The sequence below is a fragment of the Phacochoerus africanus genome, chromosome 7, assembly GCF_016906955.1.
Source record: "Phacochoerus africanus isolate WHEZ1 chromosome 7, ROS_Pafr_v1, whole genome shotgun sequence".
NCBI classification, from domain to species: domain Eukaryota; kingdom Metazoa; phylum Chordata; class Mammalia; order Artiodactyla; family Suidae; genus Phacochoerus; species Phacochoerus africanus.
Genome location: NC_062550.1, coordinates 64,403,762 through 64,430,398, shown reverse-complemented (window position 1 = coordinate 64,430,398; position 26,637 = coordinate 64,403,762). Strand labels below are relative to the sequence as shown.

The following is a 26,637-nucleotide window of genomic DNA, read 5'->3' as shown; positions in this document are numbered from 1 at the left end:
GACGAAGGAAATATTAGCCCTTTTCTAGCTCCTATGTCAACTCTACAAGCTCCAAGTGATTTTTCAGAGTCCTTATTTCAACGTTTTGGTTAAACTTTCTAGAGCCTTCTGTGATAGTTTTCTGTTGTTGGCAGCTCCGTGTTAGAACCCTTGACACTCCTTTTGAGGCTTGGCTGGTGATGCCACAGTGTGCTTTCACAGCTTGGCTGGCAAGTTGCTTCCTAAAGGTGCAATGAGAATTACTACCCACTCTGGGACTTTCACCACCTGAGTGAATTTCGGATAAGAAAGCCATCTTCGTGCCATAATTTTGTCACTGTTTTAGGATTGTGTTTTGCTTAAAGGAAGAAAAGATAAAATACTAATAACATCAAGATGCTTGGAAACTGTTGAAATTTTGTCTTATTGGAAGGACTTTGGTTTCCAGTAACTTTTTGGGAGAATTTTTTTTTTTTTAATTAAAGAATGAATAAATAAATCAGCTCTGGTCTTAAGTGAGCTCCTCTTCCCCTGAAGGGCCATTTTAACACGGACTTTATCGTGATGACCAAGAGGTTACCCCCCCGAACCCCACTTTTATGGCCACACCTGTGGCATATGGAAGTTCCCAGCCTAGGGGTCAAACTGAAGCTGCAGCTGCCAGCCACTGCCACAGCCATGCCAGATCTTTAACCCACTGAGTGAGGCCAGGAATAGAACCTGTATCCTCATGGACACAATGTTGGGTTCTTAACCCACTGAGCCACAACAGGAACTCCTTTAAAAAATACTATAGGCAGGGAGTTCCTGGTGTGGCTCAGGGGGTTGCGAACCTGACTAGTATCCATAAGGATGCAGGTTCGATCTCTGGCCTCTCTCAGTGGGTGAAGGATCTGGTGTGGCTGAGGCTGTGGCAGAAGCTGGCAGCTGCAGCTCCGGTTCAGCCCCTAATCTGGGAACTTCCATATGCTGCAGGTGCAGCCCCCAAAAGAGCAACAACAAAAAAGCAAAAAAAAGCACCATAGGCAGAAGGTAACTTGGGAGGAAGATGGCATCTCTGGCTTTAGGACTGCTAGCTCCCTCCAGAGCAGTTCTGGGACTCATCCAAGAATCTTGTTAACCCTTCCACCTCGGTTCCTACATCTGTCCAGTAGGTTTTGTGCTGTTGCTGGTGACATGCCTCCTGGGGGCATTAGGAGGGCAGAACGGGTATGGAAGGGCTTTCAATGCTCTTGGTAAAGACCCTAGCAGGCTCAAGATTTCTACTGGTTAGGCTCCAAGATTGTACTAAGAAACCAGCTGCTTGAGGGGTTAAGACGTTTCTCCAGGAGTTCCCTAATGGCCTGGCAGTTAAGGAGTCGACTGTGTCACTGCAATGGCTCAGATTCGATTCCTGGCCTCAGAACTTTCTCAGGTCGCAGGTGCAGCCAAAAAAATTTTTAAAAGACATTTCTCCTGATTATAGTCAGGTGACAGTTTATGTGCAAAAATAAAGACCTAATCACTAGTAGCAAGGTTATTTTGGAGGCGGGGGGGGGGGGCGGAACATGTTCCCCACACCAATTTAGAGTGGTGCACAGGCACCCCGAGGGCCATTGTGGGGTCAGTGCCCCTTACCTTGGGAATAGTGGCTCCCAGACTCTAAGCTACTGGATGTGGGTTCATTCTTTTATTAATATTATTATTATTTAAATTTTTTCTGGCTGTACCTATGGTATATGAAAATTTCTGGGCCAGAGATTGGATCCAAGCCACAGCTGTGGCAATGCTGGATCCTTCAACCCCCTGCACCAGGCTAGGGATAGAACCCACACCTCCACAGCGACATGAGCTGCTGCCATCAGATTCTTAACTCACAGCACCACAGTGAGAACCCCTGGGTTCACTCTTAAGCTGGAGGAAGGGGGTCTGGGACCTGAGCACCTGAAGACAGACCCTTCTGGATGAGAGGCGGGAAGGGAGGGCAGGCTGCTGCTACATGCTTCAAGTGCAGCCGGTGCTGCTGGGAACATGAGGCCCCTGTGGAGCTCCAGAAAGAGAAGCTGAGCAGCCTCTGCAGGGGTGGGAATGGGGGGGAACTCCAGAGCCAGTTGGGAGGGAAGAGGAACCTCTGCAGACACACCTGTCTGGGGCCCTTGTTCTATGCGGGTCAGGGAGTCATCATGCAGGAACTGCCTGTATTACACTATTGCCTCTGTTTCGTGGTTAAAGACAGAACAGCAGCAGTTTACTCAGGAGGAAAGGACAATTAGCGGATGGTTAATAAGGCTTCTGAAAAACGATTGTGAAACATAATCATTTCACGTGTGTCTGGATTTACTTATTCATGTCCTGATGTAAGGTACTGATTCTCAGTCTTCCCTCTCTGCATATTGGAGTCCCATGAAGCGCTTTAGAAATGTTGATACCTGGTTGTTTACTTGGATACTGGGATTTTTTTTTTCCCGCCCTTAAAGCCTTGTTAGGGGATTCTGACATGCAGCCTAGATTCAGAATACCTGATTGAAAATGTGTGTTTCCCAAATTGTTGGAAGATCCCGAGTCCCTGAAGTAGGTGGAAATGCAAGCATATTTTTCACATACTATCGAACACAACAGTTGTTATGAAGGCACAGGGTCTTGTGTAAAATAAACGATCAGTTAGTCTCAACAACAGGGCTACAAGGGTGCCGTGTATGAGTTTATTCTTTCAAGCTGCTAAACGTTGTGTTAATTACTGCTGTCATCACGGGTGCGCGTGCACACACGCGCCTCTGTTTTACTCTCATTCCTGTCATTAAGTTTGTAGAACGCTACTGGTGCTGATGGCGTTTTCATAGGAATATTCACCTTGCAAGCCGAACTTGTTTTGAGTGATCAGGAGTTGAAAAAGAAAAACCCTCAGGTCTTTCTAACCGTGACCACAATGAAGAGGAAGATGCCTTTCCTGAGTTCTTTTAAGGAGTCATGTGTCTAAAAATCACAGAATTTCTATGGTTTCTGACAGTATGTGAAAAATTACTTGCCAAGATGGTTATGACTTCTGGAAAAGCTTTTCTAAAGCGGAGATGTAGGTGTGTGATTTAATCAGTGTTCAAGGTTGTTTATAGGTTACTTCTGAGTTACAGAGGCTGCAGGGGGTGTGGAGGGGGATAAATTCTGCCCTAATTCTTGCGTCAGTAGAGTGAAGTCATTGTCCACCTTCAGTCATGGTTTCAATTAAGTTAATCTCCCATTCTACAACACAGACAAGTTGAATTCATTTTTTTTTTTTTTTTTTTTTTTTTTTGCCTTTCCTAGGGCTGCTCCCGCGGCATATGGAGGTTCCCAGGCTAGGGGTCTAATCGGAGCTGTAGCCACCGGCCTACACCAGAGCCACAGCAGTGCGGAATCCGAGCCGCGTCTGCAACCTACACCACAGCTCATGGCAACACCGGATCCTTAACCCACTGAGCAAGGCCAGGGATCGAACCCGCACTCTCATGGTTCCTAGTCGGATTCGTTAACCACTGGGCCACGACGGGAAGTCCGACAAGTTGAATTCTTAAAGCGCACATAAAAAGTAATGCTTTATTTGGGACTTTTCAGGTTTTCTCACCATCATCACGCCTTGCATTTGCGGAGAGCCTTTGCTTCAGAAAATTCATAATACCTCATAGACTGCATCTCACTTATCTTTAAAATAACAGTGTGTGTCGGTAAGGGTTGGGTATTGCATTGCCAGTTTCTCAGGCAGCAAACGCCGAGGAGATGCTGACGTCTTTCTTTTATGGTGCTTTTTAAGGATAGTGTTCTTTTGGGGGGTTGTTGAAAATTATTTTGGTAGTAAACATTTTCCAGAGATACATAAATCTTTTTCCAGACCTAATTTGCACTTGTTACTCTAGATATAGTTTTCAGGGCTTTTTCTAGTTCTGCTTATTTCTCAGCCTGAGGCAACCCGGGAATTATCTGATAGATGCAGAGCAACGGAATTAGTTCGGTTTGACCCTGGTGGGAGTTGTAACCCAGCCTTCTTCATGATGGAGGTGGGTGGAGTATATACTGGTTCCTTGGAAATGGGTGGCTTCCAGTTAGGACCTGGCAGGGACTTCATGCAGACTTCAGTGGGGCTATTTTAGAGTCTGTCTTTGGCATTTCTCTGGATGACCCTCATTTGAACTAGAATGTACATCTTGCTCTGGCGTCCAGTTTTTAACACCAAACACTTTTCATTCAGCATGTTGTCATTTTCTTTCTTTCTTTCTTTCTTTCTTTCTTTCTTTCTTTCTTTCTTTCTTTCTTTCTTTCTTTCTTTCTTTCTTTCTTTCTTTCTTTCTTTTTCTGTCTTTTTAAGGCCACATCCGAGGCATATGGAGGTTCCCAGGCTAGTGGTCGAATTGGAGCTGTCACCGCTGGCCTATACCACAGCCACAGCAACGCCAGATCCGAGCCACGTCCGAGACCTACACCAAGCTTGCGTCAACACTGGATCCTTAACCCACTGATCGAGGCCAGGGATTGAACCTGCATCCTCATGGATACTAGTCAGATTCATTTCCACTGAGCCAGAACAAGTACTCCATGTGATCCATTTAAGTCGACATTTTTGTGAAGGTAAATCACAGGGCAAAAAAAAAATCCATTCTGTTTTAAAGAAGGTCTGAGTTGCCTCCCCTCCAGCCACCCCTAGCAAGCTGCTGAGGGTGTGCATTTAAGCTGGAGCATCTCTTTCTCTCTCTCTTCCTTTTCCAAGGTTTTCAGGGACAGTCACTCCCAAAGAAATGGAGATGGGCTAAGCCCAGGGTGATGCTGGAACAGAGAGGGGGATACTGCTTAGGGACGCGGGGAAGGTCTATGAGGCATAAGACGGCAGGTGGAAAGGGAAGGAGGAATAAATGGTTGATGTACATCCCTTTGAGGCTCCACGGAAGCCTGACCCCCATCCTTCCCTCTGCTCAGATGCTAAGGTCCCTTGAGCCCCCCAGGAGCTGGCTCCTGGGGGCGCCGTGAGTGCAGCAGGGGAGCCATGGCAGGTGGGACATGCCTGGGAGACATCGCTCCTTTGCGGGGAGAAATTGAGACGAGCCCTTTAATGGTGCCCTTGATACAACTAACTGGTAACTCTTGCAGTTCATTACTCATTAGCCCCAGGCAGGGACACTGCAGACTGGCTAATTGTAATAGCCACATCATTAAAGGGAATGGCATTAATGGAGGAGAAAGCAGCTAATCAAGAGCTGAACTTGGCCACACTTTGTTGTGCCTGGGATATAAGCTGCTGTTCTTCTGAGTACCTGCTTCTTCTGCTATTAGAATGAGGAAGAAAGAATTCAGTGACCCTTTTGCAAAGGGTTGAACAAAAGCTTTATGAGTACCTGTAGATAAACCCCACAGCAACACTGTATTTTTCCTAGAGGTGATACCAGCTGCCTCTGTATAAAGTCACCCCCCCCCCCCTTTTTTTTTAACCCCCTTTCTTTTTTTAAGGCCACTCCTATGGCATGGAAGTTTCCATACATATGGAAGTTTCCAGGCTAGGGGTCGAATTGGAGCTGCCGCTGTCGGCCTGTGTCACAGCCACCATAACACAGGATCTGAGCCATGTCTGTGACCTGCATCACAGCTCAGGATAATGCCAGATCCTTAATCCACTGGGCCAAGCCAGGGGTTGAACCTGCATTCTCATGGATACTAGTCCGGTTCTTAATCCACTGAGTCACAAGGGGAACTCCACACCCCCTTTCTTATTCTGAAGTGACCCACAGTCAGTAGGACATGTGCTTTCCTGGGGTTTCCAGGAGTGGCGCTGTTTGTTGCTGATCTAATCCAGTCTTGGTGTTGGTCCCCAATCTCCACCTTGGGCGAGAGCAGTCATCTCCATCATGTCAGGGATTGGGGTGTAACCTGGGCTGTGGAGTGGCGTGCGTTTCATTTTCCCAGCCAGGTCTAAAGCCCGTGACCTTGCCTGCATCAGCACTGGCTTCCAGCCAAATGAGCTGAGCATCCTTCCAGCCTAGACCTCCCTGGAAACCACAACCTGGCATGCAAAGGAATCACAGCTTGAGATTCTGCTTACTATTCATGTCAAAAATATTTAAGAAATTCAGAAGAAAGGAAAAACCAGAGGAAGAAATTCTTAGCTATCTCTGGGCTGGAAAAGATCTTAATTAAAATGTCTGTACATGAGAACAATAAAGAAATCTATTTGAGGTTTTTGCTTTAGCGCCTGTCTTCAAAAGGGTTGTTGCGAGTTGTCGATGCTAGTGCTTTTTCAGATTATTTTGGGGAGAACCCTCAGATCATGTGAAGGGGCCTCAGGGGACCAACGGATAGGGAAGGGGATTGTGGTGATCCTGTTTTGTTTGGATCTGTTCTGCCCACACTGTAATTAAAACGCTCTGTCTTGCTGGGAGATACAAGATTGAATAGAAGCAGCATCTCGGAAAGGCACCTTCAAGTTTTATATACGTTCCTTCCCACCAAAGGAACCCCTTTCAGAGTCACCTTTCGACCTCAGCTGAAATCAGCTTTAGGGGGAAAACAGTAAATCAGAGGCACATTTCTAGCGCACAGGTGTCTGTGGCCGGCCCTGCCCTCTGAGATGCTCAGGGAAGCCTTAACCCTTCTGACACTGGCCCTTCCATATTTGAAGACATCTACGAGGATCCCACAGTTACACCCTTAGTGCCTCCATCATCCCTTCTTCTTTGAAAGCAGGGGAGGGTGCATCGTCAGACCGCTGGACAAGCGTTGTTGGACGGTGGCCCCTGTGATTTCTCCTTCTCAGTCCAGAGATCTGCCCCCAACAGGCCCCGAATAAATGACGGGGCCTTTCCTCCTCACTGCTCCTGTGCGTCTCGCCTGTACATTTAGATTTTGCTGCTCTCGGATAAATGGAAAGGCACGGAGTAAGGCACATGGTTTTTGTGGTTGTCGAAGAAATTGTTAGTGACAAAGATGGGCTTCCTCAAAAATTCCCTGAGATGAGGTTTCTGGCCAGAGTGAACTGCTCATGGGCACGATATCGCTGTAGATGCCCTGGAGGCCTCGCTGATTGCGTCCTGCGGTAGTAGGGGTCCTGGGATAGAGTCTAGCGCTCAGGGGTCGGGCGGGAGAACGTCCTTCGTCCGCTGCATTTAGTCCCCTTCCTTCAGCTGAATGCACTTCCTCCTTCCATCTGGGCTTCCAGTAGGAGAAGGAACATGCTTACAAAAAGTCGGCACCCTGGCTGGGGGCCCTCTGTGGAGTGATCCTGGGGACCCCTGCTGGAATTCTGTGAGGGGTCACAGCCCAAAGCAAGGAAATAGTCCAAAGCCACACCTGTTGTCTTCAGCTTGGATTTACCTCATGGGATTCCCCTGAAGTGGTGAAGCCCTTGCGGACAGGCTGGCCCCCCTTAACTTTCTTACCCGCCACGCCACCTCCTGAGCTGGTGACTTCAATAGATTGCTCAAGCCCTGCAATCTTCAGATCAGTTTCCTCATGGGGAAGGGGGAGGGCCATGATGCCTTCCTTGCAGGGTTACTGTGAGTCCGAAAGAAAACACAGGCTTTGGGGGAAGCACATTCCAAGTGCCGCCTTAATGCTAGTTATTCTCCCCCGTTGTTGCAAAGACTGTGTTTTCCAGCCAAGATTGGGACATAGGTTCTAGGGGTGTAAGTATTGATGGATGAGTATCCATGTCTACTTATGGGTAAAATGATATAGCAGTTTTAATATTAGAGCCATCTTGGAAATTCTAGGACTTACAGTGGTGAAATTCATAATGCTTAGGAAAGGCCTTGGCTCCTAGGGGACGCTTGATGAATGCTGAAATGTTTCAGAACAGTCATAGGGGAAAAAAAAAAAAAAAAACTTAGTAATCTTTTACAGTGATGCTGATTGCAGGACCTCTTGCTCAGGCTTCTTTTTCTTTATCTAATTGTGCATCAATAACTTAGTTCTGGAGTTCCCATCATGGCGCAGTGGTTAACGAATCCGACTAGGAACCATGAGGTTGCGGGTTCGATCCCTGCCCTTGCTCAGTGGGTTAACGATCCGGCGTTTCCGTGAGCTGTGGTGTAGGTTGCAGACGCGGCTCGGATCCAGCGTTGCTGTGGCTCTGGTGGCTCAGGCTCCGATTCATCCACTAGCCTGGGAACCTCCATATGCCGCAGAAGCGGCCCAAGAAATAGCAAAAAATAAAAAAATTAAAAAAAAAATAACTTAGTTCTGGGCAAAAGGAAGACTTAAGGTGCTGTGGCTTTGCTGTATCTGTTTGACAGATGCAATACATTGTCTTCAGATTTTAGCATATCGTAGGTCAGGAAGGGGAGGAAAGGACTGTTTCAGTTCAAAGTATGTAGGAATTTACATAGTTTAGGTACCAAACCCATCTTTTTCAGTGTCCAAAGCAAGAGCACTCCTTGGACAGGTAAAGCCAGGCTCCCAGGAAGATTCACACAGAGTGTGAGTGTGGTTTGTGAGGTGCACCCTCCCCTGCTCTCCCTCCCCGCCCCCCCCCCCCGGCTTAATGGGTGTCTGGGTGACCAAGGGAGGATGTTCTGGGGACCAGGAGTGTTAAGTCCCACCCATCCTAGTTTTCACTGGTACTCCCCCCACCCCACCCCCTTTTTTTTTTAACCCTCTGAGATGACTACAAGCATGTTAAAACCCAAAGACCAGTTGGGGTGTAAAAATCTAATGACTTAGCATCCAGAGGGATATTTCTCTCAGGAGTGGAGCTGGACCCTAAGGAAAATTGACTCGGGCCACTGGTTTAGATGTCTTTTGGAGCCTCTAAGATGGAAAGATAGTGTCACAGCCTCACTGCTGTGATTTGCCAGACCTGGTTTTCTACTTCAGAATTGTTAGTTGAATTCCTCAGATCCTAAGCTATATTCTCAACCCAGATCCTAAAGTATACTGTTTCTTTCTGGAAAGATGCCGGTGATATCATGGACTGTGGCTGTGTGTACAGTTTAGCAAAGAAGAATGACGTTTGTATCTTTTCTCAGGATAAGATGATCTCACTAAACTTGAGGATGAATAAAATATTCCGTGTAGTCTTTCAAGTGAAAGAAATTGGCATGCAGGAGTACGTTAGTGCAGGTCCTTGTGTATGCTGGTTGCATCCATGACACCTAAAACACTGCAGCTCAAAATTCAGTCTTGTTCAGGAGTTCCCACTGTGGCACAGGGGGTTTAGGGTCTGGTATTAACTCTGTGGTGGCAAAGGTTCCATCTCCAGCCTGACACAGTAGGTTAAAGAATCTGGCATTGCTGCAGCTGTGGCGTGACTTGCAGCTATGACTTGGATTTGATCCCTGGCCTGGGAACTTCCGTGTGCTGCAGGTACAGCCCTATTAAAAAAAAAAAAAAATCAGTCTTGTTCAGTGTTTTGGTGATGCATTGCTTTCACTTGTTAATAATGAAGGCCAAACGACCGCTCTGAATTATTTTACAGCCAGAGAGTATAGTTAAATAACTGTGTATTCAGACTTCAGTTTAGTAAATCTCAATAGTTTCCCATAGGAGAGAGATTTCTTCTTTCAATCTGTAGATGATGACTGTGGTACAAGCATCATCTTTCCCAGGCAGCTTTCCTTGAAAGATACAGAGTGGAAAAGAGATCCTGACCTCCCAATATTGAACATTATCAGCATGCCACTCTATCTCCGATGAATTTAACTCTAAACCATCTTTTTGCAAGTGCAATTGTCCATCGGTATGATCTGATGGGATCTGGTCCCAAGACCCCTGAGGATACCAAAATCTATGGAGGCTTAACTCCCTGATATAAAATGTCACAGTATTTGCATATCATCTATGCACACCCTCCCTCCAAAGCATCTCTGGATCACTTCTAATACCCAATACAATGTAAATGCTATATAAGTAGTTGCCAGCATGTGGCAAGTTCAAGTTTGCTTTTGGGAACTTTCCAAAAAAAATGTTTCCCCCAAATGTCTTCACTCCGTGGTTGGTTGAACTCACCCAGATATGGGTGGACTGTACAGCCAAACTTTATTTCTGTTTTTCTCAGTTCCAGAAATGGTTTAACTTTATTTGCAAAAGGTTCACATTTCAGTTTCTCCGGGCTGCAGGGTTTTCAAAAACTTATTAATGGCGTAAAAACAAACGCATAAATGCACTAGGGGATCCCTGTGATTGATAGAAACTCCCAATTGAATAATTTTGAAAAGGAAAGACTTTTTTCGGGCCACACCCACAGTGTGTGGAAGTTGCTGGGCCAGGGATCAAACCCAAGCTATCACCGTGACAACACTGGATCCTTAACCACTAGGCCACCAGGGAACTCCAAGACTCTTCTTTTGGTAATAAGAATATTCAGTTTTTAACTCTTTTCTAAAAGGCAGGCATGGAGTGGGGGCAGGGAGAGGCGAAACACCATTCTCCTCCTGAACACAAAGCCTCTAAGCTCGGTTTACGTGAAAGTCACAGGTTTTAAGCAGTTGGTTCAAAAATGAGCAGAATTAGATGGGTTCCCTCTGGCCTTTTCTGGTTGGGGAGGAGTGAGGAGAGGGGAGATAGAGCTCCCTTTGGTTTCCACAGTGTGCTTGCAGCCTCCCCACTCCATATCCCATTTCATTTTTTTCTTCGGCTTTCTATAATGGTGAGTAACATTTACATTTCATCCGTTGCCCAAAACTATTTTTAGCCTTATTTTCTCTTTCCAGAGCTTTGTGCTGTTCTTCCAGCCCCCACCCCCCACCCCACTCCCTTCTCAGAGATATCACAACTGGCCTGAGAAGTGGCAGGGCTCCCTTTTGTTCTGCCCATAGGTTTCAGAGGTTGTGCGGGCACATGGGAAAGCAGCATGTTTTCCCTCTGCAGCATCTAAACAATAATGTAACCACATCACGGCATGTGTCGTCACACCATTGACCTCCGCAGGCAGTGTATCCTCCTCAGCCACTCGAAGGCATTAACATCACTGTCTGCAGCATTTTAATTTAATTAGAGCAGCGGTTATAGTCCTCTTGGGGAAATCGTTATTCCCCTCTGTCATGTTAAACTAAAACACCTCTGGTTTTCATCCGGCTGACAACGTGCTCTAGAGGTAAATGCCCTGTAAGCTGGTACTCCCCTTCCCTTCCTTGGGCTGAGACTAGAGACGCAGTTCTGAGAATAAAGAAGTTTCCTTTATTTGGGGTATCGGATGTTCTTCTCTTTAAGCCTCTCCGTCTGGTCTGATCGTCTCTCTAAGCCTCTCTGTCTGGGTGTCTCCATCAAAGAGAGCAGTATGTTATTCTTTGTCTTTTTAGGGCCCCACCTGCAAGATATGGAAGTTTCCAAGTTAGGGGTCCAGCCAGAGCCACAGCTGCAGCAACGTGGGCTCTGAGCCGCGTCTGCGACCTACACCACAGCTCATGGCAATGCTGGATCCTTAACCCACTGAGCGAGGCCAGGGATTGAATCCATGTCCTCGTGGATACTGGTCGGGTTCATTATTGCTGAGCCATAATGTGAACTCCCAAAGATGACGCTGTTTATTTCATGTTTGTAACAGCTGACAGTCTGGGGATTGTGCCACAGTGGATATTAGGTGCATGGTTATAGCAGTAGATTTAAGAATGAGAACCAGGAGTTCCCATTGTGGCTTAGCAGTCACTGACCCGACTAATATCCATGAGGACTCGGGTTCGATCCTTGGCCTGACTCTGTGGGTTAAAGATCTAGCACTGCGTGAGCTATGGTGTAGGTCGCAGATGCGGCTTGGATCCCGCGTGGCTGTGGCTGTGTAGCTCCTCCCATTCAACCCCTAACCTGGGAACCTCCATGTGCCGCAGATGCAGCCAAAAAAAAAAAAAAAAGAATGAGAACCATGTCAGTCACCCCAGAGAGGAACAAAAAGATAAAGGAGATGCGTCTGTGGTGTGGGGTCCCCAGGTGTGAGTTTGGTTCTCCTCGGACAGGAGCCCACACACTGGGCAGCATCCTTTCTGGGGTCCCCTTTCCCGCTGCTGGCCACAAACCCAGGGTCACCGTAGGTGTGTGGCCACTAGCATATTGTTCGAGGGCCCAAAAGCACATTTTGCTTTTTCCCCCTTTAGTCAAAGTACCTACCGTTTCTTTTGTTTTGCACAAATCTCGTCCTTGAAACTTTTTTTTTTTATTACTCAATGAATTTATCACATCTGTAGTTATATCATGATCATCACAATTTCACAGGATTTCCATCCCACAGCCCAAGCACATCCCGCACCCCCCAAAACTGTCTCCTCCGGAGACCATAAGTTTTTCAAAGTCTGTGAGTCAGCCTCTGTTCTGCAAAGAAGTTCAGTCTGTCCTTTTTTTTCAGATTCCACATGTCAGTGAACCTTTTGAAAAGAGCCTCCATCCCAGGCTTAAGGTGTTGCTCTATTGCTGAGTGAAAACCATCACCAAGAGTACACGGCCCTCGAGGTCCACAATCCCTCAGTCTCGGGCCTTCTTTTTAGGGGTGTCATCGTGACATAGTGTGGCGGTTTTCATCTCGAATTGTTTGGGCACGAGGGGTCCGGCCGTGCCGTGTGGACTCAGGGTAGCAATAAGGACAGGGGACCAGGCACAAATGGAAACACACAGGGGGCTGCTCCAAAGAAAGGACAACAAAAAGAAGGCCCAACACGATAATGTAGCAAGTCCGAGTGTATACATTTTCAAGGTGACACCTCGCTCGACCCTTTTCTCAGCAGGCTTCACGATCGACTTCCCAAGAAACAAAGTCAAATCTGCATCGAGGGCTGGGTTCCTCCCACCTCGATGGAGCCGGTGAGGGTGAGGAGCTGGGCTTGAGGTGGCCTCTCTCACGCGTCCGGACCAGTTACAGGATCTTGTCAGTTTCTCCTGGCTTTGAGAGATAGTCACTGTCTTACGAAATGCCACCTTCTTTTTTTCTCGCGCTCGCGCCATGCCATTTGAAAGCTCTGGCTGCACGATGTTTTCTTCATCAACAGTTTCACTTCTGCAAAAACCCCAACAAAACAGAAAGCTATTTCTGGGAATAAAGTTAACGGTAGATAAGATAGCTAGACGTATATTGGGACTGGGGTGGGGGTGGGGAGTTAGTTGAGGGTTGAAGCGTATGGAGAATTTCTTACACTAGAAAAACAGACTATGTTTAACTGTTTAAAAAAAAAAAAAAGCTATCTCACCTTGAAAACCCCCAAACATATTTTGTATGTTTCCCATATGTGTGTTTATGTCTTTGCCTTTTTCACCTCAAAACCCCCAAACCAAACACCAAAAATATAACTCATCCTTAAGTTAGAGTTGCCCCAAATATGTGTGATGTTTGGTGAAGTTCACGAAAGGTGAAGTGGAAGGTGTTGCCTCTGGGCAACCTTTCGTAGGACACCTTGATTGATCCAGAGGTGAAATCTAAGTCGAGGGTGTCTGCCCTTCAGTAAGAAATTCACTAGGAGGGAGTTCCTGTGGTGGCGCAGTGGAAATGAATCTGACTAGAACCATGAGGTTGCAGGTTCGATCCCTGGCCTCGCTGCTCAATGGGTTAAGGATCCAGTGTTGCCATGAGCTGTGGTGTAGGTCACAGATACAGCTCGGATCTGGCATTGCTGTGGCTCTGGCCTAGGCTGGCAGCTGCAGCTCCAATTTGACGCCTAGCTTGGGAACCTCCATATGCCGCAGGGGCAGCCTAGGAAAGGCAAAAAAAAAAAAAAGAAAGAAAAAAGAAAAAAAGAAATTCACTAGGAAACTTCAAGATGTGTGTTTAAACAGAAGTGTTTCAAATGCCCTAGTTGTCCGTAGAGGATGCCTCAGGAACGGTATAGTGATTCCATTCGGAAATTACAAAAAAAGCATGTATATATTCATTTAAAATTGAAACTTCCTACCACAACCACCAAACTTTCCAGGTTATAAGCAGAAGAGAAGCTTCATTTTGGTCCAGGGCTGGGGGACTCCCCTGCTTCCCTTTGCACAGTTGATAGAGTCTAAAATGTTAGAGAACTCTTTCCAAAACGTAAACACCCCCTTCGATTTATTTTAATCTGTGTTTTTTTTTTTTTTTTCTTCTGCTCTTGATTTTTGTTTTCACAATGGCAACTTACGGATCTCCTACCACCACCCACCACCCCACCGCCACCTTATTTTTGGACCGTGTGTGTCCCACTTTACTTTGCCCAGTTAAACCACAGAAACGAACGGAAGTTATGTTTCTGTGTGGACTGCAAGTCAAACCAGTTGGTATGTCGAGCTGCGATGTAAATTGCCCTCCTCTTCCAGCTGAACACAATGGTTGGTTTCTTGCCATCATTTGCCACATTTTAACTGAAAACGAATAATAATCCTCCCATCTCATCCACTTGATTTAATTGCTCTAACAAACACTGTGTGCTTGAATTTAAACAGAGGTGGTGTCAAGTCTTCTTGTCCCCCTTTCCTTTGTCGGTTGAGTAAAGATCTTCAATTAAACAGTACTTCCTTAACTGAGGATTATTCTGTGAGTGGGCCCTGAAATGCTTCAGAAGGAAAGGAAATAGTCATTCTAAGATAGAGAAATGGGGGAGACAAGGAAATGCCTGTTGATGTGGCAGATAACTCCCTGCTGGGAAGGGGAAAAAAATGAAACGCTGGAGGTGTTTGGTAGTGGTTGTGTAAAGACAGAGTAGGTGAGAGAAAAATCTTGCTCGTGGATTTATTAACTAAATCTAGAACTTAGAAGCCATCATTTGGGCTCACCTCTGACTGGATCTGAGTATGGACTCCTACGTTGATTGGAAGCTTGGGGATATTGCCAGAGAAGAGGGAACATGGTTTTAGTGTAAAAATTTAGAGGAATTTTTGAGAGAGGAGCTCTTTAAAGCCACGCTTTTGGACATATAGTTTCATTCCCTTGGTCTTGCCTCTTTTACTGGAACAAACCACTCGTACAGAGAGGGGAAAAAATGGACACCTCTTGACCCGAGGGCAGAGGACAAGCCCCATTTTAAACCTTGCCAGCGTTTCGTGATCAATTCCCAGTGCTGGCGATGGGAAACACAGCTGTCTAGGGAGGCGGCCAGCGCCCCCGCCCCGCGGCCCTCCTGCCCCTTGCGCGGATGTCACATCTCTGTTCCAGGCTTTCATTGTCTTCCCCCCCTCCCTTCTCGCTGCCCTTCTTTTTAACAGCAGGAACGAATTTCATATACGCCCCCCGAGAGCCCGGTGCCCAGCTACGCTTCCTCGACGCCGCTTCATGTGCCAGTGCCCCGAGCGCTCAGGATGGAGGAAGACGCGATCCGCCTGCCCGCGCACCTGCGTGAGTGTTCGCGCCTCCGCGATGGGAGGGGGATGGCCCGCCGGACAGATGGACCGACCGATAGACAGCAGGGCGGAAGGCCTGACCCCGTGGGGCGGGGAGGCCGGGCTGCAGGCTGGGCTGGGGCGCGCTCCAAGGTGGTTTTCCCATGGCTTCCAGAAGAAGCTTCGGCGTTGTGCTCCCTCACCCAACCCCACATGGCTGGGAAAAGCTTGAGATTCCAGGCCGTCGTTTCTCTGGGTGTTCATTTCGTCTGGCTGTGACCTGTCACCCTCCCAAATCTGGACATGGCACTGTAGGGCTGACTGAATCGCCGAAGAGAGGAGGTGAATTGGGGGGGAAATTTCGTCTTCCGAAGTCCATGCTTCCTCCCCTTCAGTATTTTCCTGGCCCCTGAATTCTGCACCATTTTCTGGCTCAGACTCATCCCCGCTTTGCTTTTTGCCCTGTGCTCGCCCTTCCTTTACAGGGCCGCCCCTCCTCTTCCCTGCGGGCTGCCCTGTTCCTTCGTTTTGTGGCCACGCAGGGCCTTTCTCCTCCCCGCCTTTCTTCTCCACCCCCTCTCTTGTGTCTGCGTTGCCTACCCAGTTTCAGTCACTTTGTAGTATTTCCATCTCTCTCTCCCAGGTTATCTCTGCCCCTTCCTCTGCCCCCTCCCCTTAGCTATAGCTGGGCAGGGCATTGGGGTCCCAAGGTCCAAAGCCCTTGCCCCCGCCTGTCCTTTCCTTTTTGTCTTTCTTTCCTGAGCTGCCACCCAGCCCAGGGGATGCAGCGTGCGGGGCGCAGCTGCAGAGAATGAATCACCTGAGTCCCACCTGGTTGCCGTGGCCAAGAAAATGCCAAGTTCTGTGGCTGGACTGTTATCCTCAGGGCAGAAGGCTAGGTTATGGAGAACCCTGGGGGTCACCTTGGCCCTTCATTAGTCGATTCCTCGCAACTGTTGAATGGTGGCCTGGCTGTACTCGCCATCTCTTTTTGGCATGATCCTGCTCCTGGGCTTACTCTGCTCCTACCCACCCCACCACGCACCCTGCGTTCCCCCCCAAACCAGAAGGTTGCTTGCTGAAACTGGGGAACAACAAGAGGCAGGGTCTTCAGGCTTTGCTTTTCTCTGTCTCTGTGCTAATTCAGTGAGGCAGATGCCTGTGGGCCTGAGAGGTCCTGGGGGCCCATTGCTGGTGTATTCCCAGGATGCTGGCTGGGATTTTTGCAGAGAGTTGAGGCCATGAGAACCCTTCCCCTCCCCCACTTTGCTGGGTCCATCGGTATTTACAGAGTTGGTAGCTGCTACATCAGCACATCCCAGCTTCTGTCTACCATCTTCTCTACCATGAGCATTGGGGCTGTGAAAATGGCAGGGTCGTGACCGCAGGTATGGTTGTCCTCGGTGAGCTTGAGGCTTGTGGCACCATTGGAGCAGACAGACTGGGAAAGAGACCACAGCCACATAGGAACCTCTTTGCCTCCAGAAGCTGTCCTGTGACCAGTATTTTCACGTCAGACAGTTCACTTCAGGACAGGTCATGCAGACAAAGCACTCCTGCTACCTAATCTCATTCATTTATTCATTCAACAAACAGTCACTGATCACCTGAGTTGTTCCAGACGTCCTTCTGGAGGCTAGGATACAGAAATGAACAAAGCAGACCCAACTCCTTGCCCTTACGGAGCTTGAAGTCTCCATAAAAAGAGAGAGAGAGAAAAAAAAACATCTGTCCCAAATAGGCTGAGCTTGCTTTCATCGCTTTTTATTCCTATACTTTGATACCGGCCCCCCCCCCCCAGAAGATCCTAACTCCATTTCGCCTTTGGATGTCTTTACGTATGTAAGCTATTTCCCATAGGACGGCTTCGCCATAAAAAATTAATCGTGGTAAAATGAACTAACAAACACAGCCAACTTGTGGCCGTCAGGAGATCTTAATTCTTAACTAGTTCTGCTGTTCGACTAGCTGTTTGACTGTGAGTCAGTCATCATAATCCTCAGTTTTCCTACCACACAAAATCGTGGTTGGACAAGAGGATGTTTAACAGCCCCTGTCGCTTGAAAATCTTGTGCTCTAACCTAAGACATCATTTTCCCTACATGGAACTGTTTCTTCCACACCAAGACTTTAATTTTTTTTTTTTTTCCTTGAGGAGACCGTTTCCTCCTGGAGTCACAGCTGTGCTGTGTACCACTGTTTTGCCGGACCTTGCCGTGTGCCTCACACACGATCAGAATAGCTACTGTTTATTGTGAGATGACTCTGTACCAGACCCTGTGTGATAAGGTCTTTGTGTACATTATTTTATTTCATTTTTTATTTTTAAAGTTTTATTGGCATATAGTTGATTTACACAGTGGTGATCACTTGTGCCGTACAACCAAGTGATTCAGTTTTACATCTACACACATCCATTCTCTTTCAGAGCCTTTTCCCACGTAGATTATTGTAGAGTTTGGGGTAGCGTTCTCTGGGTGGTTCAATTCTCACAACAATACTTGAAGGTATTCTTTTTATAGGCGGGTCACACATGAGGAATTTAGGGCTGAGAGAATTTAAGTAACCTGCCAAGGTCCCCCAGTCTGTAAGAGATAGAGTCAGGATTCAGACTCGGTTCTGTCTGATTCCAGAGGCCAGGCTTTTCTCTATTAGGCCACAGTGTACATGTGTTTAATATGCACTTTTTGGATGGATGAATGCATGCAGGATCGACACGTAGCCAGTATTCGCTGATGTGGCTAGAGGATTGGTTTCTGGCTGGAATCTATTCTAATTGGTGTATCAATTGTTGCATAGTTGGCATACTTCCCTTGGATGGATGGATGGATGGATGGATGGGTGGATGGATGGACGGGTGGACCAAGAGATGGATACCCACATAGAGAATGATCAGATAGAGAACTGGAGCGCATTACTGCCAGCCTTAAACATAATTAGTTGTTAGATTATGGATTCTGGTCAGGGTAATGATTTTGCCTGAATGCCATGCTCTGGCAAACGATGATTTGAATGATGATTTTGCCCGGGCAGCCTGGCTTTAGAGACTGCCTTGGAATCTGCATCAGCCCTGTTGTGACACCAGTGGTTCCCACATCTGGAATGAATCCTCTGAGAAGTGGAGGTTCCCAGGCTCTTGCTGTTTGTCCTCAGCGGGGGCTTTCCACGGGAGGCTGTGCCGCCCTCCTCCCTCTCCTGTTCCAGGACGCTGCTGCCCGTCGTGCTGTTTGAGAAACATCTCCCGGAGCCCCCAGGACGGTTGAGGCTGTGCCGTACACTGGAGGATGCATCCCAGCTGGGTTTCCAAACCTAAAAGAAAATAAATAAGCTAACAAGGGAATTGGGTTATTGCTGTTTTAATCTGGGATTCCAGACAATTCCCAGTGGAATGCTCATGGAAAGTACAGGGAAGCATCTGAAAGCCAAGACAGCAGCAGGACATTTATGGTATTGCTAGGTTGAAAGCATTTTTAGCTGCTTGTTTTAAAGAGAAACTCACCAGACTGATATGCCTCAGAGTAGCTTCTTTTCACCCTTTATCCTTATTGATCTGCAGATGAACCCTTTCTCTCTTAACTCTTCCTTGTTCTCCTTTCATTCTTAAGTCCATACATATCCTTTCCTGGTTAGGGGGAAAGGTGGGGATTGTCGTATTTAAGGTTCTCAGGCCTGTGAGTTTCTCACTGTTTTGTTCTGAAAAGCCAGGGCTCTACCCAAACTCAAGAGACAGGCATGATGAGTTTGTAAGCTACGGAGAAGCAGAAAGTAATGCCCTTTGCTCTGACTCGCTTGTGATTTAAAAAAGTGATAAATGAAGCAAAGCATTAAGTGATCATTCTAGAGGACTTGAAAGGGACAGGCAGGGGCATTTGGGGCTGAAGAGAGCCAAGGAGAGAAGGGCCAACCCTGACCCATCCTGGTCTGTCCTCCTCACGTCTCTCCAGGGGGCCTCGACTGTTCCCTGGACTCCCTGGGAGGAGAGCAAACATTAAGTATGCTTATTGAGAAGATAGAAAGGTCTTTTTTCCCCCCCTTTTTCCATATAGGGTACTAATTTTTTTGTCTTTAAGCTTGAAGGATAGAAGAGCCAAAATACAATAATGATAGCTAGCAGGTGAAAACGAAAAATTCCATTCTTTAAAGGGAACATGAACCTTTTTATCAGACCTGGAAAAACCCAGGAGCCTAGACCCCAAGAGCACCTGGCCAAGATGCCTCTTGATTCTCTGAGCAGTGAAGGGCCTCACTGAACCCTCATGGTATGAAGGAGAGACTTTCTCTAGTTTAGCTGCCCAGGGACCACTTTTTCTAAATTCATGGTGGTGCCAAGGGGGCATAGCCTCCAATTATGATGCCCAGGGTTGCCCGTATGATCACAATGAGTATATTTCAGATGTATGGGACAGAATTTAATTCACTAAATGCCTTTTCTTTATTAAATTCCTCTTAATCATTTCACATTTAGTCGACACAATTGCTTCTAATCGCAGGCTGACATTATGCCATTTGCCCAAAGCCTTTGTATTCTGTGGTGCCTGTTCGGTCCTCTAAAATTCCTGTGAATTGGTATTTAAAAATTGGAACCCAGGACTCATTCATCACATTTAATAGGGTTACGGTTTATGAGGTTGTGGGTTAATAAATAGCCGTAATAGCCGCTCAGAGTTTTCTAGAGTCAGAACACCAGAAATAGTCCCTCAGCGCTCCTTCGTTTTCTTGCAAATCTCTCAGAATTCTAACATTACTACTCCTACTTGTGTGTGTTTAATAATTTCATTTAATGCCTGCCTTTGGAAACGTTACCTCGCTGCTCACCCACTTGGCAATTTTGCACTCTCAGCAGAGTAACTGAGTTTAAAGACAGTCACGTGACAAGCCGAGCTCTGTCAGAGCTGGGAGAGTGAGAAGAGATGTAGTGCCTAGGAAGAGGCAAAAAGTGGGAATTAAGTATACTCATAGTTGGTGTTTTATATTCTTATAAGTAACAGAATACATTTGTCTATATGGTCGCATTTAATCGTGCAGCAGTTCTTGAAGGAGGCGTTACTCATCCTCTTTTGTGGGTGAGGTGATCATGGCTCACAGAGTTACGCTGAATCGTCCATGTTCACATGGCACTTGAAGAATCTGATGCTGTTTCAGAAGTCACCATTTAGCTTTCTTTTTCCTTATTTTTGGCTGTGCTGGTGGCATTCGGAGGTTCTTGGGTCGGGGATCGAACCTGTGCTCTAGCATGACCCGAGCCGCAGCATGACAACTCCAAATCCTTAGCTGCTAGGCCACCAGGGAACTCCACCATTAAGCTCTCTCAATGGCAGAGTCTCATGAACTTGAAAATAGAGGCCCTGCCAACTGCTGGCATCTGGGCAGCCGGGGGTGCAGGGGTGGGTGCAGGGCTCCAGTGATGCACTTACACTTGACCGTTCATCAGTGCTGATCCTCCAGCAGGCAGGCTTCCTGTGGAAGGAGCAAGAGCATGTGGCCATAGAAGAACCAGGCTGGGTTTGCTCCCTGTTTCTCCCGCTCACCCGCTTCACTCTTGTGAGCTCAGGTTAAAGACCAGGGTAGCTCTGCAATCAGGGCCGTGCTGGCCGCAAAGGGCTTACCCAGGCATGACCGGGGACCAGGGCCTGCTGCTCTTCTGGAGTTTCCAGTTGAAAACACCCAGCAGTAGGAAGAACCTGAGTGGGTCTGCATCCCGGGGCTGCCTCTGTTAGAGAGCCGAGTTCCCCTTCAGAGACTCAGGTTTCATAATACACCTACTCCTGATGAGGGTTTTTTTTTTTTTTTTAAACATTTATCCATAAATATTTCTTATGTTTTTCTAAGAACAAGGATATCCTCTTAGATAATCACAATATGATTATAAAAATCCAGGAGAAAATGTTTGAAATATAATTAAAATGTAATAATGTCAGATGTACAATGTGATGATATGTATATATCATGAAATGATCATTGTAGTAAATCTAGTTAAGAGCCTTCATCATAGAGTTACAAGTTTTTCTCTTGTGACAAGAACTTTCAAGATCTACTCTTAGCAATTTTTTTGGTTTTGTTTGGTTTTGAGTGTTTTTTTTAATTTTTAATTTTTTTTTCTTTTGACAGCCACACCTGCAGCACATGGAAGGTCCCAGGCTGGGGATCGAATCAGAGCTGCAGCTGAGGCCTACACCACAGCTCATGGCAACACCAGATCCTTAACCCACTGAGCGAGGCCAGGGATCGAACCCGCATCCTCATGGAGACTGCGTGAGGATGTCATGTCCCTCTGAGCCACAGTGGGATCTCCTGTGTTTTTTGAATTTTTAATTGAAATATAGTTGATGAGGGTTCCTTGTAAGTTTCAGAACTAATTTATGGGTGGCACTTAGCACAGTGCCTGGTGAATGGCAGTGAGGGCCCACAAGGGCTTTATGTCAGTTTCCACAGCTGGTGAATCGCCTGTTTAGGGGGTACATCTTTGCTTTCAAGGGCTAAGGGCATTGTGGATATACTTGCTTGTTTCATTAAAGGAGGGGCCTGGAGTTCTGTCTAGATGTCTTGAGAATGATTTTTCTAAGTCACAGTGGAAATAAGGTTTATTTTCTGCCTCTGTTTTCCGGGAGCTTGGTTCTGCTCTAGGGCATTCCGTCCTGGGGCCTTCACCCTCCACACGGAGTCTCTGCCTCTGTCTGGAACCGTCGTCTTCCCTGGCCTTGCTGAATCTATCCTCTCCTTCTTTGCCCACCCCCACCCTCCTCCTCAGACCCGGAAAACCCTACCCATCTTCGGCCATTATCAGGGCCCTCCCCCCCAAAAAATGGCCTCGCCTCGCAGGGCTGCCTGTGACCTGCTGTGACATCGCCAGCAGAGTTGAGGCAAGGACACGAGGAAGGGGACTTCACTCTCCATATCTTGACACAGCAGTCATGACTTCTCACAAAGGTGGCCAGCCACCAGCATTTTCTCTTTTGTTCCCCTCAAGCCTTCCTTTGGGGGCCTTCCCATTTTACTTTCAAATGCTTGAAGGCTTTCGGCTTTTCCAGCTGCACAGGGCCCTGGGTAGCTGCTTCAAAGAGCTTGAAGAGAAAAAACAGGCCACAACAGAGCAGCCAGGATGCTTTGGAAGGGAAATTTCCTTTTTGGGTTTGCTGTCTGCAGGAATTTCCGATGCAGGCAGACGTTAATTCCTAGCTTCATGCTTCCTGATAAGGAAGCAGCTTCAATAAATGCAGCTATTTATAGATGTCTTTAAAAAAAAAAAAAAAGAAAGAAACAACTATATAACCAGAGGTCTATTGACCTCTTCTTTCACTTCGCATTTCATGCCGTGTGCATTTAAGGCCGTTGCTCTGGCAAAGTCTCTGACAAAGTGGCTCTCATGCTGTTGGGGGTAGGGGGCTGGGGGAAGGGGCCCTCATGTTCCTTGGAATTCTGGACATCTGGAAGCCACTGGCAATGGCTTGTCCCCCTCCCTGGTGCTGTGGGTTCTTTACATGAGCCTGGAGATGCCCGGCTCCATTCCAAGCCAGTACTGGAAGTTTATGACAGATGAAGCGAGAGAGCCATTTAAGAAGAAAAGCTGGTAGGAACCAGTCCCTTCTATGAATAGACTTGAACAACAGGAAATAAGAAATATGTCCACGTCGTCTGTATCCGCTCTCCTGTCTTCGCTTGGATTTCCCCCACCATCAGGACTGCCGTGGTCTTTCTCCCGGGGTATCAGGGTTCTGCAGATTGAGGGCACTCTGACCGTTAGTTCTATGGGCAGCCTGACTTAGGTCTGCAGAACACTCGCTGGCTGGTGTGACCAAGATGCCACATGATGGTGGCTGGAACTGAGCTTTCCTGGGATTCCCTCCCCCCCCAGCCCCCCCTCCACACACACACACCTCTTCTTCATTATCACGGAGCATATTGATGGGGCTGAGTCTATACAAATTGGATCAAATGCCCATTCTCAAATAGTTCCTCCCATTTGCTCCAGGCCTGAGTTGCACGTCGCTCAGACTCTTGGAGTTTCTGACAGGACCGCCTCTGCGCGCTTCATCTTTACTGTTTCCAGAGGTAAATGGTACCAACGATTTTCGGGGGTTGCTAATTTCACTGTTGCCATCAGAGGATTCTCATTCTGTTGCCTTGACCATCCATGTGTGATAGGGGGTGGGGCGCGGTACTTTCTGGTCTCTTCTGAAATGAGGTGGGGCAGGATTTGAGAGATTGAAACAATTCCTGCCTCTGGCCACATGCTGACTGTAAATTCCCAAGAATAATTAGTCACCCTGCCCCGATTTTGACTGCTTCCATCTTGGGTAGGTGGACTCAACCCCATTCTTCAGAAATTACTCCCTATTTTTGTTTCCTCTAGATCTTGGATGGAAATAGCCTCAGATGGGGCGCTAAGATTTCAGTAATCGCAATGCAGACTGCAGATGTGGATGCTGGATAAAGAGCTCTGGGGGGTGTGGTGGATGCAGATCAGATGCCTGGGAGGAAATCTCTAACCCGTGCAGGGCTGTGCAGGCAACACTTTGTCTCATCAGTGCAGCCAGGGCTGAGTTCTCTACTCTGGGGTGGGGGCACTGAGGTGGTGCGCTTTAAAGAGGAGGGCGAACGTTTGCAAGGGGATAGGTAACAATCACTTGTTCTAAAAAGGTTCCTAGGTGATGAGGGGTGTCCCGTAGTGCTATCTGAAGAAATATTACAGGGCTGTCAGGCATTTCTGAAGCTCCTCTTTAGAAGTAACAGTTTAATTATCCATTTGTTTTCTAAGAGTGGCTTACCTTTGCAGGTTGGTTTCTTTTTTGGTCATTATACCCCACCTTCTAGTTCACGGAAGCTTTGCTTCTACTTAGGAATAATTCTGAGGTCCTCTGCGTAAAAGTTGTCACTCCCGAGAATCTTGGTTGTGATAATGTGTGGAATAAAAAATCTTGTCATGGAGTTCCCATTGTGGTTCGGTGGTTTAAGAGCCTGACGTAGTCTCCATGGGGTTGCAGGTTTGATCCCTGGCCTCGCTCAGTGTGTTAGGGATTTGGCATTTCCTCAAGTTTCCGCGTAGATCACAGATGTGGCTCAGATCTGGTGTGGCTGTGGCATAGGCCAGCAGCTGCAGCTTCAATTCAACCCCTAGCCTGAGAACTTCCATATGCCATAGGTACGACCCTAAAAAGAAAAAAAGAAAAAGAAAAAGAAATCATTGTCACTGCTGTTTATTGAGGACTTTCTCAGTGCCAGGAACTTTATATGTTTATTATTCTGAATAATCACTAATGCTGCAAGGTAGACGTTCTGTTTGGTTTATACTTCAGGCTCAGAGTGGTAAGTCAGTTGCCAGAGTCACACACAGAGAAAGCAGAGAAGCCACAATTTGAATCCAGATCAAATTCCATAACCCAGAATTTTTTTTTTTTTACTTTATGTTGCTTCATTTTTTTTTTTTTCCCTTAAGGCTGCACCGGTGGTATATGGAGGTTCCCAGGCTAGGGGTCTAATCGAAGCTGTAGCCAAGGGCCTATGCCACAGCCACAGCAATGTCAGATCCGAGCCGTGTCTGCGACCTACATCACAGCTGATGGCAACGCCGGATCCTTAACCCACTGAGCAAGGCCAGGGGTCGAACCTGCAACCTCATGGTTCCTAGGCGGATTCGTTTCCACTGCACCACGACAGGAACTCCTCATGTTGCTTCTTAAAGGCGTTAGAAATTTATGACCGTCGTCTCCCTCTAGCCGTTTGTTAGAAGGAGAAAACCCAAGCTAACAGGTTGATTTCTGTTTTAATACAAGCAAAACTTAAGAACACTACAAACCAGAAAGGCCAAAGGAGTAAAACCAGAGACCTACCCTAAATTATCTTTTGAATTTAGAGGAAGATAAATTTTCAAATTCAATCTTCCTTGTAGACTCACCTCTGCAACTTATTTTCAGGTTTCTGTATAAAAGCAGGAGTTTTAAGAGACAAGATAAAATGAGTAAAAAGAGGTTCCCGTTGTTGACGAGGTCCCATCTTTTTAAATGAGACGATTATCTGCCTCCCAGATTGACATGAAACGGTGGGAACGATGATGTGCTCGTATTGTCGGGTCCACAGAGCAAAGCATTTCACTTCCTGTCGATCCGACCTGCTTGGGAAAAATCGTTTGCCGCGTTGGTGCCTCAGTTGACCCGCATGACCTATGTGCCAGGAACACCTGCCACAGGGCCGTGGAGCAGGGGTGGCCTTGTCTGGGGTCAGTAGAGGGTCGGGTCCTCTCTGACACCTCAGTCTTCCTCCCAAGGTTGTAGTTTCCTTGGCTGGAAAGCCAAGTAGCCTGAGTGTATGATTCCCCAGACTCTTCCCAGCTCAGACAGTTTACTTACTGCTCTCTAATTCCAGAAGAGAAATATAAGGCCTGTCAGCAGTGGAGCATTATCTCTCAGTGCTAAGGATAATGGTTATTCCCTTGATTTCTAGCACTCAGCATCACATTTTGGCGCAGATGGTGGTATTTTAATGCCGCGGGAAATTGTCCCCGACTTTTGCTGTGATTGTTTGTGAGGCTGCCCTCCTGCAGGGAAAGACTGGAAATTCAGCCCCCGACCGGATGCTGTTGGATGCTTCCCTGTGCTGCCCAGGAGACATGGTGCATGCTTTTGTGGGCTGGGAACTAGAGCCAGCTCCTGGCCTTGCTGGTCTCCCGAAGGCAGCCTCAGCCCCTGGCATCGGACCCTGGTTCCCAGGACCCCATAGCCAAACCGCAGGCCTGCTCCCCTGTTCTCCATGCCACCCCCACCCTCTACCCCATCTGGCCTGAGAGTCATCTGTGAGTTTGGCCCTTTGCCCAGGGCATTAAGGCACAGGTGTAACTTCTGGTAACTACCTCCTTGACCCCAAGTGCATGATTTGTGGGAATCCCCTCTGCAGCTTGGGGCATGTTTGCCTTTCCTGTAACCTGTACAAATGACAGTGTGTATTTCGCTCCCTCTCGAGGTGGTGTCCACTGGGGTTTCAGGCTTGACAGAGCCGGCTGATCTGCATGAAGAGGCCACACTCCCCTCCTCCAGCCAGCCCCGTAGCCCATGCACAATTCATACTGCATTAATGAATGATGGGGGGCAGGGGAGAGAAAAAAGCCCCGTTGGCAAGGGAATGAAGGCTTTCAGCTTCTAAAGTGAAAGCTTTGAGGCTGAGCTTCTCAGCACATTTCCATCCAGCCCAGCCAGCAGGTAGAATCCGAGACACTTATTCCGTGCCCTGGGCCTGAGAACTCACACCCAAGAAGCTCCTTCTCAGCAGAGGCCTGGAACCAGTTACTCGAACCATCTCGTCCTTGCCACCGGCTGCGGAAAGGGGGGTGTCAAGTTAGGGAGGAAAGACTTGCCCAAAGCAGCAGTGATGCGTGAACAAAGCTGATGAGGGGTGATGTTTTGCCTCCCGAGGAGCTCTTGGGTCGCCAACCTCAGGAACTGTTTGTAGGGAAACAAATCATGAGCCAGTGATTCGGTG

At 47.4% G+C, this 26,637-nt stretch overlaps 1 protein-coding gene across 4 annotated transcripts in view; it reads left to right on the top strand.

Moving 5' to 3' along the window:
* The window catches only part of ETV6 (ETS variant transcription factor 6), a 251,284-nt gene that overhangs the window by 92,505 nt on the left and 132,142 nt on the right, over nucleotides 1-26,637 (top strand). The window contains exon 2 of one of the 4 annotated variants that reach the window (XM_047787530.1): nucleotides 15,055-15,184. The exons of 1 other annotated variant lie outside the window; for it this stretch is intronic. In XM_047787530.1, the coding sequence (XP_047643486.1) occupies nucleotides 15,055-15,184 (130 nt within the window). Of the gene's footprint in view, nucleotides 1-15,054; nucleotides 15,185-15,240; nucleotides 15,511-26,637 lie in introns of those variants that run through there. 2 more of the 4 variants (XM_047787531.1, XM_047787529.1) reach the window with 2 other exon arrangements.